The sequence below is a fragment of the Sphaeroforma arctica genome, assembly GCF_001186125.1.
Source record: "Sphaeroforma arctica JP610 unplaced genomic scaffold supercont1.402, whole genome shotgun sequence".
Classification (NCBI taxonomy): domain Eukaryota; class Ichthyosporea; order Ichthyophonida; genus Sphaeroforma; species Sphaeroforma arctica.
In genome coordinates this window covers 27,545-39,026 of record NW_014040156.1, presented here as the reverse complement: position 1 = coordinate 39,026, position 11,482 = coordinate 27,545, and the positions used below count along the sequence as shown (strand labels likewise).

At 42.2% G+C, this 11,482-nt stretch overlaps 3 protein-coding genes across 4 annotated transcripts in view; 1 reads left to right on the top strand and 2 right to left on the bottom strand.

Moving 5' to 3' along the window:
• Positions 1–825, bottom strand: part of SARC_05923 (porphobilinogen deaminase) — a 2,688-nt gene extending 1,863 nt beyond the window's left edge. The window contains exons 1-2 of the mRNA XM_014300204.1: positions 599–825; positions 189–372 (exon numbers count right to left, since the gene is read on the bottom strand). Of these exons, the coding sequence (XP_014155679.1) occupies positions 189–372; positions 599–670 (256 nt within the window). The 5' untranslated portion in view covers positions 671–825. The remainder of the gene's footprint in view (positions 1–188; positions 373–598) is intronic.
• Positions 826–1,473: 648 nt separating this feature from the next.
• On the top strand, positions 1,474–7,900 carry SARC_05922 (hypothetical protein; the record flags this gene model as incomplete). The annotated part of the gene is made up of 16 exons (XM_014300203.1): positions 1,474–1,590; positions 2,845–2,945; positions 3,099–3,147; positions 3,316–3,407; positions 3,665–3,782; positions 4,031–4,139; positions 4,313–4,479; positions 4,785–5,194; positions 5,317–5,459; positions 5,562–5,830; positions 6,066–6,239; positions 6,386–6,515; positions 6,617–7,067; positions 7,211–7,326; positions 7,476–7,608; positions 7,735–7,900. 16 exons carry the CDS (start codon positions 1,474–1,476, stop codon positions 7,796–7,798), a joined length of 2,643 nt encoding a protein of 880 aa, XP_014155678.1. The 3' UTR covers positions 7,799–7,900.
• Positions 7,901–7,987: 87 nt separating this feature from the next.
• SARC_05921 lies at positions 7,988–11,304 on the bottom strand (the record flags this gene model as incomplete). Of its 2 annotated transcripts, none has more annotated exons than XM_014300202.1 (8): positions 7,988–8,894; positions 9,014–9,083; positions 9,213–9,413; positions 9,525–9,637; positions 10,065–10,214; positions 10,344–10,615; positions 10,843–10,992; positions 11,205–11,304. In XM_014300202.1, 8 exons carry the CDS (start codon positions 11,302–11,304, stop codon positions 8,808–8,810), a joined length of 1,143 nt encoding a protein of 380 aa, XP_014155677.1. In that variant the 3' UTR covers positions 7,988–8,807. The 2 variants fall into 2 exon arrangements, with proteins under 2 accessions (XP_014155677.1, XP_014155676.1); XM_014300201.1 differs by having other exon boundaries at positions 9,014–9,080.
• Positions 11,305–11,482: the final 178 nt, after the last annotated feature.

Below are 11,482 nucleotides of genomic sequence, written 5' to 3'. Positions count from 1 at the left end.
TATATATATATATATATATATATATATATATATATATATATATATATATATATATATATATATATATATATATATATATATATATATATATATATATATATATATATATATATATATATATATATATATATGTATGTATGTATGTATGTTTATATATATATATTAGTTAAAATACTGGCGCCTCCTACCTTTAAGGGAATGAACCAGGAAGTCCACACTCTTCAAGTGCAGAGCCGTCTCCAACTCCTTTGTAAACAAACTTTTCTCTCCGATTTTGGACAGTGCTGTGTCCAAGACCAGGTCACCCAGGGTGTCCATGGTGATAACATTGAACCTGATCGAAGGATTGAGCTTCTCTAACATTCCCACCACCTATTTAGGAAGTGGTGAATCAATTTGAATAATATGATCTTCAAAAAGGTACTTCCATATATTGAATTACCTCCTTAATTTGCATCCCCTATTCAAGTAGTAGAAAATCATTTTGAGTAAAACATGCGTCATAAAGGCGCGTTCTCTTGTTGCAATAATTGGACATATACAGGGTCTGTGATAAGCAATACAATACAATACTAGCAGAATGTCGCTTTATACGTACCAAGTTGGTTTGCAGAAGAGCCAATTTGCTCTTGCGTGAACCCACGTTTATAGTTTTCTGCTCGTCTGTCATATTGCCTCTGCGTGTATGTCTGAGGTCTATGAGAGCGTACGATATGTATAAATAAGTAATAAATAGATACAAATATGTTGTGAACGACTGAACGAACCTCCGAGAGAATATCAACAGTATCCCTACGGACTCGTCCGTTCGCCCTCATATTTTTCTACTTTTCATTCTAAATATGTAGATGGTCAATGACACTGACAGTGTTCTATTACAGAAGAAGGCTATGACTCATCAGACCTCAGTTTATGTTCGAAGTTTCTAAATTTTTATTTTTTTTATGGAAAAAGCAGCCGAAAGTGAAGTGTGCACACAGTAAATATTGTATAAATAATTTGGAAGGATATTTAAATATGTAAAAAGATTTAATATACTGTCGTGTACGTATTTATTCACATTTTTACATACATATGGACTGTAAATACATATGTATAGAGAGACTATTGTTCAATATGAAAATATGTATTTACATAAATAAATAGGACGTCTCCCAATTTTGGCGGGAAAATGATTCTAGTAATTGCTTATCGATTGAGTTCGGCTTTTTTTTTGGTAATCTCCACATCAGTCGTTTTTTTAATTTTCACGCTTCTTGTGTATTATTTATATCTATACTTCAATCACCTTGAGCTGCCTGTCACATATGTGTTAGTACTGCATTTTTTCTTTGGCGTAGCATCAGCTACAAGTACTATTCCCTCATCAGTTGTAAGTATCATTCCTGCTCTTTAGACTGCACTAAAGGCTCCGATATACTTCCCGCGGCTGTTCTCCTACGTGTACTAGATATATTAGCCATGCGTACAGCGATGTTGGAGAGGCTGAGCGTTCTATACGCAATATTGCTACGCTTGGCGCTTTCAACTACTGCTGATTCGCCCCTGGTGGCCGAGACAAAGGTCCACACTGTGCACATCATTTATCAGGTAACAGTGTCAACTATGTTCTCCTTCGATTGTAAAGTGTGCCAATCAACGTGTCGTGTACACCTCCAGTGACAAAGGTGAGTGGTTAGAGGTTAGCACAAACATGTTGTTGAGTGCTTTACGCACCTGTCTGCATCGCGACAGTGTGCCCGTTGCGTCTATCATACTTATATGTACCTACACATTGTCTAACGTATCAGTCCACCGACAAGCAAACACCCACACTCTATTATGCCTTGGTGGCGTTGTGTGGTGGGAGCGTGTACAGCTACGCTATGGTTGTCATAGTTACGTGCAATAATTCTATTTATACACACCCACAAGTGTACAGTTCAGTCTATGTGTGTGTGTCTCTCAACCACCCTGACATTTAAACAGCTCTGCTGTTCTCGCACTTGCACACCGCAGTATAAGTACACGAGTGTGTAAATGTTTATATATCCGAAGCTCCTTTTGTGCGTATGATAGTCTGGGTATGTGTGTGTGTATAAACGTTTATATATCCGAAACTCCTTCTGTACGTATGATAGTGGGTGAGCGTATTCTGACGTATCGTGTCTTGCCCACAAATATACCTACCACACACCTCTGTAGTACTTAGCTCACTCGGCTATACACGTTGCTTACATACCAAAACCCGAAAAAAATGATGCGGCCCTAGCGGCCGAGATAAAGGTCCACACTGTGCACATCATTTATCAGATAGTAGTTTCAATTATGTTCTCCTTCGATCGTAAGGTGTGCCTATCAACGTGTCGTGAACACCCCGGGGGTCATGATACGAACAAAGGTAGACCTTTCTACATAGAAAGCTCGTAAATACTGCATAGCTGAGGAGAGAATTTCCATCTTGTATCCTTCCCTGGTGTCAGCGGTTTCCGTATCGTGGGCTTCAGTGAGAGTTTCTTAGCTCATATGTTATCCACATATCTTTTATCAGTAGAATCATCCAACATCACCACAATTTTGTGCGACAACATTTGATGGTTTTAAGAGCGTTTATTTTGAGAAATGATTAGGGTTTTAAGTCATTCCAGCCATCCAGGCCACATATTCTTTTGCACTTTTGCGTATTAAGAAAAAACAGCTTTACCAATTACATCATCTGTATCCTTACCTGCAGCTTTGATGTTATTGAAGACAGATTTACACTTCTCACAAAAGGCAGCTTATTACGTTCAAGCTTTTGATATGAAAAAGTGGTAGAATATCCACTTCTAAAATTCACCATATAATAAATATACAAAATTCTAGAATCATCTGGATTTGGGCTATACGAACTCGCTGACCAAGGTAGTGAACGACTACTTCGACCTTTTCTTTCCGCAAGCTATCGAAACGGCCAACAAACTGAAGTAAGTATCAAACATTATTCAGGACAAATTTTCTTGCGCGGTGTCTAATGCATGCTTTCCAAAAAAACAATCTTGTAATTAATTTTAAACACTAATAAGACAACTGAAAAAATAGTTCGCCACTGCATAAAATGTGGTTTACGTTCGCTGCAGATCCGAGGGTTGGAACTCATCCTATGTGTATACAACGCAACCATATCTGGTATGGCGCTACTTATTCGCAATGCATGTACACACGAAACTGCATCAGTTGTATTCGAAAAATTATTATTTCGATAAAGTTATGATCGTCATGGACAGTTACACTACTTTCTACTGCAGTTATGAGAGCCCGGGCAACAGTATGTCACTATTATTTCATTAATTTCAGATAAGCTTGTACTTGGATTGCCCAAAACATCTTCGTCTATTGCCGGCCTTGGAACTCTCGTGCCCAAATGAGACTGAGATTGCAACGTTCAGGTAAGAGGATTGACAATACATGGTATTTCCCCTCCTATATACGATAGTTGCAATTTTTTTAAACGCTTTCAACTATCTGATGAGGCGCACAACATGTGATAGTTATCAGTATGTCTCTCATAGACGTGCCTAAGACATACCTTTTGTGAACGCGTTGGGACACTCACCGCCTGCTCTTCTCGAGGCGAGCAGTCGTCAATAGAACATTCATATTGAAGGATTTACGCTTTATCATTGGTCATATCTCTCTCCCACAGGCGAGCTATTAAGCAGGGAGTGTTTGCATGGCATGCTGGAGCCTTCAATGCGGAAGTGGAGCAGGCGGAACCGTCGTTGTTTCGATACTTTCTTTCACTTGCCACTTCGCTGGATGAGGTAGGCGTGTTTTATTCCAGACTTCTCATTGTTTGGTGTGTGAACTAGGCGATCTCTACGTATCCGTGATATGTGTCTTCACGGGTACTAGATTTGCCATGCGATTTGTATCCTGGACACTTATTAATGACTAATTTGTATTCAGCTCTCAAGATTCAGGGTTGTAATTTCACACTTGTTGCATAAATTGTACACTGGACCGTTTCTCAGTAGATTCCGCATTTTGTCACGCTACCGTATATCACCAGGAATTCGGAACCTCACACTCGGAGGTGCTGAGCCAAAGAGATGTTCCTGGTCTTACAATTGCGACATTGGATTTATTAAATAAAGCGGGCGTGAAGTACGTTTCTTTAGGTGTGTCTGAAGTGTCACCAAGGGTGCTAATCTATTCTAACTTGTGGTTATTGTATAGTGGATTTTTTTCGAATAATTTATGCATGTATTCACTACAGTTAAGAAGGGTAGGTCTACAAGTAAATCTGATATTGATTGTATTAAGAAAGGTATATAAACTTCTATGTACGCAGGCATAAACGGGGGTTCAGCAGGGGTAGGCGTACCTCCCATCAGTAAATGGAGAGACCCCACAAGTGGATCAGAAGTAGTGCTGGCGTACCACAAACACGGCTATCCTGACAACCCGGGACCCACACCATCACAACCAGGGGGACTTTCAAGAAAAGACTGCTTGCAGGTAATATACCAATTGCATTCGGCACTATTATCTATCTGACGCGATACAGATAGTGATTTTTTCATATCCCCCTTGCACTTACAGAATGGTTCCGAAATTTGAGGAACATACACAGGGCTATCTAACACGCTTATTCAAAACAGGTAGCATAACGATACATATCTATTGAAATGAAGACTTCTTTTTGCGGTAGTTTGCTACACGAAGGAAGTTTAATTGCATAGGCAGCGTGCTCGTCAGATTTAGCAGTGTAACATCCAAGCGTATACACTCAGACTAAATGTTACAACAACTACCTTATGCAGATCCCAGGACTTGCGCACGTGCTTTGCTGGGGATTCAAAACGGATAATACCGGGTCTCATACGCTGGCCGACGTGTTTCACGTCGAACGTATGGCCAGAGCGGCCTTTCCCGAATCAGAAGTCATCAAAGCATCCACATACGACGGATTCTTTCGACTTCTCAATGAAAAGTCTGCGGCGACAGCAACAAAGTCCGATGCGAATGATCGGCTTTCGAGCGTTAGGTTATCACTAAACCAAAAAACAGACGATGCCACTACGCTTACTGATCATGCCGCCGGGGAAACTGCGGGTGGTTTGCTAACAATAGGTCCTTCACTCACAGAGACACTTCCCGTCGTAGACCAGGAAATGGGAGACACTTGGATATTCGGTATTCAGAGTGATCCATTGAAGGTCGCAACATACAGGTAAGATTGTTGTTGGTGCATAATCAACTCGATGCTGACTATTATGTGCGGGCTCAAAGTCATCTTGTACTTGATTGCATGATCCACAAAGCTTCAGCTTAAATCTCGTTAATTTGACACAGGGCTTTGGCACGTGCGCGGGTATCCTGCCAAGCAGCAGGTGTTTGTGATGGTTCTGATGGTAAAGATCTTGCATGGCATCATTTTTCGAGAGCGTTGATAAAGAACTTCGAGCATACATGGGGCTTCAGCTGGCTCGCAGCAGGTACACGACCGTCACTGTCCTTTGTAAGATCGCTACTGTTAGGTTTATTGTAAGTAAGCATTCGTTCCTAAGACAACTGACAACTATTCTCGTCAAACACAGGAAATGCCACATCGCATAAAAATGTGATCTTCCGGCCTCTAGTAGCAAGTGAGGCATACAATCGAAGTGAGAACTTATGGCAGGAACAAAGAGCTTTCAACAAATGGGCTGAACGATTGCTTCCCAGCACGCACCCTCTCCTTCCCTTCGTGGTGAATGAGTTGAATCAATTAAACGAGTTGACGATCACACCCGATGTGAACACACCTCCTGATTCGAACACCGACACGCTATACACGCTTGTTGATGGCTTGGAGCTTCCTTCTGAGGTAAAATTCGTTTTGATCATTTGCAGAGCATGGGTAAAACACATTGTGAACTTAATTTAATATCAGTGTATTTCTCACTTTAGTATTTTATTTTGTATGATTGTGTTGTATTCGCAGATAGGAGTTAAAGTTCGCCGTGAACCTATTCTAACAGCAATGTGCGATGCATTCAATTCCTTGTACGAATAACTTCTCACCTCGCTATATGTTGATCACAACCGGTCCGTATATGCAGATTGTCCACCAATGTACTACAAGCAACGAAGAAGAATGGACATTGAAATTCTCCGCACTCACCGGAGCGATATCCCATTTAGTCCATTCCGAAGGAGCCCATAATTGGGCATCAACAGATGAACCGCTTGCCTTGCTAGTCTACCAAACCTACGATCAATACACCATGGATCAGGTGAGAGGCTCAGATAATTCCCTTCAGATATACCAAAAAAATTGCTCAGAAAGGCTGCACTGAATGATACAATATGTTGCTGTCAGCTTTAAAAGGGAATCTCGCTGAATTCATTTTATTTTTATTTTTGTGCTTTTCGATGTTAGACCTGTAAACACTATAGTCCTGCTGGATGGTGTTCAATTGCAAAAGGAGTAGACGAGGATGCTCAACGGATGGATTGGATGCCTATCGTTCAGAGAATAAGTGTGACAACCAGCGATCTGACGGCATCTGGTATGCTCACTTAACTGCATTCGAACACATGTGCCAGTCCACATACATTCCCCTGTATATATCATGTTGCTTACAACTGTCTGAATCTAACTCTTCATTAGGGGTTCCCAATGCTCGAGAGTGCAAGTACGTTGTAGAACTGACATTTCCGCAGGAGACAAAAGAATTATATGGGGCTCCGGAACGCTCTGTGATCTCTATTAATATGAAATCTTCGACTTCGGAGCCGGAAAAGAAGCACGATTTTTCTCCAGAAATCGATGTGCTGGTGCAGATGGAAGGGAAAAGGTCGACTCGGAATGCCGAAAGCATTTCGCTTGTGTTTAATTTGAAGACACCTAAAGCTCAATGCGCGACAGTGAACGACGGACATGTAAAGGGACCATCAAAGCAATTGCGTAGGAGTGAGGTTACAGCGAGTCGAAATGATCAATCCGCACAATGGTACGTTAACAAATTGGGAAAAGACATCCCGGTAGTAGGAGTGTTCACAAATGGATCCCATAATGTACACGGAGTCTGGGAAGGCGCCAGCTTGAAAAGTTCGCATAGGTAGGTACGCTATTTGCGCTGGCAGCCTCACTGACATGATATATTCCATCTGAATTGATTCACGCAATCGACGTCGTAAAGCGACATCATGCTTGCCCACATCACTGAAAGCCCACACAATATGTATGTCGTATTGCTTGCAGAGCCACATCTAGAAGGAAGAACCGCCTGCTGCCAGATAGTCATAGTTCTTCTGAAACGACAATCGTGAAAATTCGTACCCTTGATACTTCTCTTGCGCTGCCTGCCACGCTTAGCGGTAGGTTCAATTCATATAAGCACAGTATTCGTATGTCTGCGGTTGTCTGTCATGAAAAATGTTCGAATGCGGTGGATCCATCACAGAATAATGTCCACAGCGTCAATAGTCGTAAATTCACTTTGCTGTGTTTGGTCTCCGCTTCTCAGATCCCTATGGATCAGTCCTTTTCAATCCGACGACTGCCGGCCTACTTCCCGAATATGTAACCGGGATGGCGTTCAACCTCTACAACAACCTTTGGGACACAAACTATGTTTTGTACTATCCATTTGCTTTAAGGTAAGTACGTTGTGATGTCTCAATTGTTGCGTTTGACAGCTTCGGCGTCCGTCTTACTCATCAGCGCATTTTAGTGGTTGTTGGAGATTCGCAACCACAAAAACTTCCGCGCCCTTCTATTTACAGCCGCTTAGATATGGTCATGGCGTACCGCTTCAAGCTTGAATTTAGATCCGAGGACAGCACTTGAGCAAATGTCAACTTTTAGTCTGCTGTCCAGGAAAGGAAATCACCTCCTGGATTTTTTGTGGGACCTGATTGTGATAATGGCTGATGATAAAAGTGTATGAACATAAATTGATACTTTCTTTCTGATTTGTTGGCACTCCCAAGACTCGTTCGAGGGATATTTGATATATGATGAATCTCTATGATTCTGCAGAGCTTTTATTGTTTACTTTGTGTAGCTGGCATTGCAATATAGGAAAAAATGTGTAAAACGGTCAGTGCATGAGCATCGTCTGTGCACCCACTACTGGAAGTGATAGTGTCTGGGGAAACCTTGAGAATACGTGGATCAGCCTCTTCCTAAACCAATTGAAGATTACGTAATCTCAGTCGGCGTGCGAGTTGCAGTTTTCTGATGTATCTATCATTCCAATGTATTTCGGATCAGGCCGCTGCTATGTTTATCATACAAAATTGACGGTAATCGAAACATTTTTTACCTCCATACTGGTTACCAGGCTTCAGGCTTGCAGTTTGTCACGTTTTTGCGGCAGCTGTACAATCCAATTTCCGCAAGCTGTAAAACAACATGTGCATTACTAATGCATGTTTGTAGCCCGTGACTCGAATAGGTGGATGCGCTCGTGCGTGATTTGTAGAGTAAAATTCGTGGCTGATGGCTGCCCTACATACGATCCTATTTCCTCACACTCCGAAGCAAGCTGTGAACATTAGTGTCATGAACTTTTCGCACCTATCGGCTTATTTCGCTATGGGCCAAGAGTACGGAAGTCTGTTAAATGAACGTCATTGCTTTCTCGAAGTTGATCACTGTACATAGGGTTCGGCATAGAAAAATTGCTTTCGAGAAAATGTGATCTGCATAGTAGATGCTTCTGCGCATTTAACTTTCACCGGTTTCTGAAAACATGGAGCACGCGCTGCAATTGGAGCATGCACTGCGATGAACTTTCTTGATGGGCATATTACGCTCGAGGCGACAAGTTGAGTTATAGTACATCTGTATCAATCTACCCGAGCTGATCCACCCCATCAACGGTGTGCGCGACTGTCGTTCCATCCTCTATGACGATAGTGACCCGATGCCCATCCCGAATCTGTAAGATTTTGAGGCAAATTATCAGTGCGAAGGGTCGATACATGCATGTAAACAACTGATATTCGTCGAGGCATCCCACGTCAAAAAAGCATAGATGATAGAAGAATTAATGCTCACCTCTTCTTTCGTAACGATTGTGCGGCCATTGACTATCTGGGTGGATGTGGATGAGGATGATGCTCCGCTGCTGGGCAAAAGGATCAAAACACCGTGAGACTCGTGACGGTAGGCCAAAGCAATCTTACGACCATTCGATTCCATAGAAAGTACACAACCGCTCTACCAATGCACGCAAAAATTGTCACGCGCTAGATACCTCTGCATCCCATTCATATCAAACATTGGAGGAAACATATTCCCCATCTGCCCAAATCCACTCATGGGAGTCATCCCTCCCATCGCTCCGAAGCCATCAAAGCCCATGCCCATGCCCATGCCACCAAAACCTCCACCGAAACTTCCGCCGAAACCACCTCCGGACATCATCATTTGCTGATGCATCTGCATCATTTGCATCCTGCGGTATAGTGAGAGAGTGAGTAATGGACTTGAGAATATAGCAGAACTCGCGAACTAATCAAAAGGACAAAATCGTTGCATCAATATACAGTTGAACGAGCATAGTTACCCTGGAGAGGCGAATCCAGGTGATGAGTATGACTGCAGATCTCTCGATCCACCCAGTAATATTGTACTCGTCTGTTGTGATTGTTGACGTGGTCTTTCGGAGTTTGCCTGGAGCTGGGGCGAATAAGAGTAATGCGTATATGAGAGGTAGCCGATAGTAAATGATATTTAGGTAACCCGTAAGCGATATGCAAAGGCTCGCATCATCGGTAACGTTCAACTGGCAACGACGGCAGTTCAATTGGACAGTAGCGACTATTGTCCACTAGTTTTTGTAAAACAAGCCAACGATAGCTTTGGCCATCGAAAAATGTGGCAAGATTTGAATTGAGACACAATGTACTACCGAAATAACTTATCAAAATTCGCGGCCACAACTCAGCACTTCAAAGAAGCTTGCAATGAACATCGAAAACAAGGACGATGAATCGATGACCATGAGCTCAGACAAATGCTCTTTTGTGGGTGAAACTGTAAGCATGAATGGAATCTACGTCAGACATGTGTGTGCTATGCTTGTTGGAACAGCTCTTGTGCATACCTGCTCCTGCAGTTGGGCTATAGTAGCTTCATTCTGATTTATCATACGCTGTTGTTGATACATCAAGTCGTGTCGCCGTTGTCGATCCATATGCATTGCCATTTGCTGCTGCTGTTGCTGCTGCATCTGTAAATTTCGTTGCCTTTGTACCTGCGGATGTGAGTCGAAAGTCGGCATAAATATCAACTGCAAAAGATTGATGTATATACTACAACTTGGCAGAGAATCTATAAATAGCACTTGAACCCCACTGGTATGAACAAACACAGTTCCACTCACTTCTGTGGCACCTCGATTCATGGGCGATTGCTGAATCTGCTGATGTTGGTTGAACATTGTACTCGTGACATGATGGTGTATATCCCGGTGCGCGTTCTGGATAAAACCACTACCCATGCCATTGTCTAAGCCCATCTCCTGGAAGAAGGAATTGAATAACTCAAAAGGATCCGTGAAGTTATAGAACATCCCGCCGAAGGGATCTCGCCAGTGATCATCGTCCATCTCAACATTGCTGAACATACTGAAACTGGGCATCTCCGAATGATGGCCTGCAACTCAGCGAAAAACCTCAAATGAGTATAGAAGAAGCTCTACAGCAGATACAACAGTGAAGGCAGCATGATCTACCGTACAAAACACAATTCGAGATAGAACTACCTCCAGGTAAATAGAATATTCGTCTACACCAACTAATATAAGCGAGCAGCCGAACGGTATAGAATAAATCGCGACTAAATGACACTTGAGCAACTAGGAGTCCCCGCACCCCGCATACCTGAATTGGCATAGGTTTGGAAGGATGCACCACCCGTGGGCCCAAATCCACTGTCTGCAAATTCAGCATGATTCGCGCCTGCAAAGCTACCATTCGGATGCTGATGTGCGCTACTACTTTGTGCCAAGTTGTATGCTTCGCGTTTCTCCTCTATAGTCGAGAAAAGGTGTTCAGTGATCAACTACTACAAACACATCATACTTATACAGCTTCTATGTACAGCAAATGCTATTCCTTGTGTCCGTCAAAGGTATACCGTGTATGCTTGGTGATGCATACATACGAAATTATAGGAACTCTACGGAACGATACTCCCGCAGGACAAGAACATGATTCTAATATGACGTAGATCGAAATCTTACCATCAGATAATACTTCATACGCCTCAGCAATTAATTTAAAAGCTTTGGAAGCTTCTTCCACATTGTCGGGATTTTTGTCAGGATGCCATTTTAGAGCCATCCGCCGATATCTGATGGTGTTGAAGTGAATATAATCTTACTACTTACAAAAATACTACATAATGGTGACTGATTTTATATATCAGTCGTGTTAAAGTAGCATCAACTAGTCACATACAGAAAAAAATGTATGCTGATGACCAACTTATATCAGCAAATAGCAAAGCAGCATATTTTCC